At 39.8% G+C, this 1,555-nt stretch overlaps 1 protein-coding gene across 1 annotated transcript in view; it reads left to right on the top strand.

Annotated features, from left to right (window-relative positions):
- Positions 1–109: 109 nt before the first annotated feature.
- The window catches only part of plcxd2 (phosphatidylinositol-specific phospholipase C, X domain containing 2), a gene marked incomplete at both ends in the record, with an annotated part of 7,370 nt that continues 5,924 nt past the window's right edge, over positions 110–1,555 (top strand). The window contains one exon of the mRNA XM_084338719.1: positions 110–265. Within this exon, the coding sequence (XP_084194845.1) occupies positions 110–265 (156 nt within the window). The remainder of the gene's footprint in view (positions 266–1,555) is intronic.

Below are 1,555 nucleotides of genomic sequence, written 5' to 3'. Positions count from 1 at the left end.
TTGCTTATTGAAGGACCTGACCAATTCATTGCCCGATTCATTGATTCAATGACCTATTGATTGATCGATTGATCGATCGAATTGATCGAATTGATCTGTGGATCTATAGGTGGTGTTCCTGGACTTCAACCACCACTACGCCATGGGGCCGGAGCACCACGCCTACCTCATCGCCATGCTCCAGGACGTGTTTGGGAGGAAGCTGTGTCACGTCCTGGTGGTGGAGGACATGACCCTGAGCCTCCTCTGGGAGAAGAAGTACCAGGTCAGAGGTCAGGCTGAGGTTTCACCAGAGATACTCCAACACAGATGTCCCGATCCGATCACGTGATTTTCCGAAGATCGGGATCGGCAAAAAAAATGCAATACAAATCTGGATTCTTTTTTTTATTTTTATTTTTTTATTCAACAAACATGACCATGTTCACGTCTTAAACTCATACTGAGGCCTTAGTTTTGGTTTTAAATTGCATATCATCATTCATTTATATATTGTCACACAGAGCAGAAGAATTTTGCCAAAACAAACGCATTTCCTTTGATTTAATTATACATCAAATGATTTATGTCAAGGAATGCAATGCCTCGCTTAAATGAAGTTTTCACCTGGATAACGTCAACATTCAGGGTGAATGTAATGTGAGAAATTGGGATGAAAAAAATAATAATTAAAAAATAAATTTGATCGGATCGGGAAAGATCGGTATCGGTAGATACTCAAAATCACATGATCGGGATCGGATCGGGAGCAAAAAAATGTGATCGGGACATCCCTGGAAGATAACGCGTTAACAGCTGTCCCAATGGGATGGACATTCTAGTGTGTCTAATAGTGTGAGATCGCTGACCAAGGACTTACTGTACATGTGGCTCTTGGTACAGAGTGATACAGCTCAATATCTGATACGCGAGTTACAGAACGTTTTCTGCGGGTATGCGTAAATCATGTTTTTTGCTCGCCTGAGACACATTATTTAGAGATCAAATAGTAGTAGATCAAACCACCAACACCCGACTTTATTCGTGATTGGCGCTGAATGAGTTAAGGGGGAGTGAGTTTAACTTGCAGTACCGCTACGTGCCACAGTCACTTCACAACACTTGTTGAAGTCCATCGTGACGGTGGTGGATATACTCGCGGTACCTCCGTTACACACAGTACGCAGAGCCACAGAGATCAAGTTGTTTAGGAACTGCAAGTCAAAATAGTACTAGATATTCGGTCCCAGGGTACAACTCACGCATTTCTTTACATGACTCAGCTAGTTATGATGATGTAAGTATGAAGATGTATGTATCTTGACTAGGGATGATCGATATTGGCTTTTTTACCGATACCGATATATCCCCGCCAAAAAACGGAATAATTTCAGGTAATTAACATGTCTTGTTGTGGAATTAACATAACATTATGCATACTTTTGACAATAAATAAAATCAGAATTTGTTTTTACTTGCTTGCCTGGGTAAATAAAGGTTATAGAAATGTAAAAAAATATATATATATATAATTTTTTTTTTAAACCGATACAGATATTTTCCGATATCACATTTG

The sequence above is a fragment of the Notolepis coatsorum genome, assembly GCF_963971535.1.
Source record: "Notolepis coatsorum genome assembly, contig: SCAFFOLD_4282, whole genome shotgun sequence".
Lineage (NCBI taxonomy): Eukaryota > Metazoa > Chordata > Actinopteri > Aulopiformes > Paralepididae > Notolepis > Notolepis coatsorum.
The sequence above is the reverse complement of the archived record's forward strand: the minus strand, read 5'-3'. Positions and strand labels throughout refer to the sequence as shown.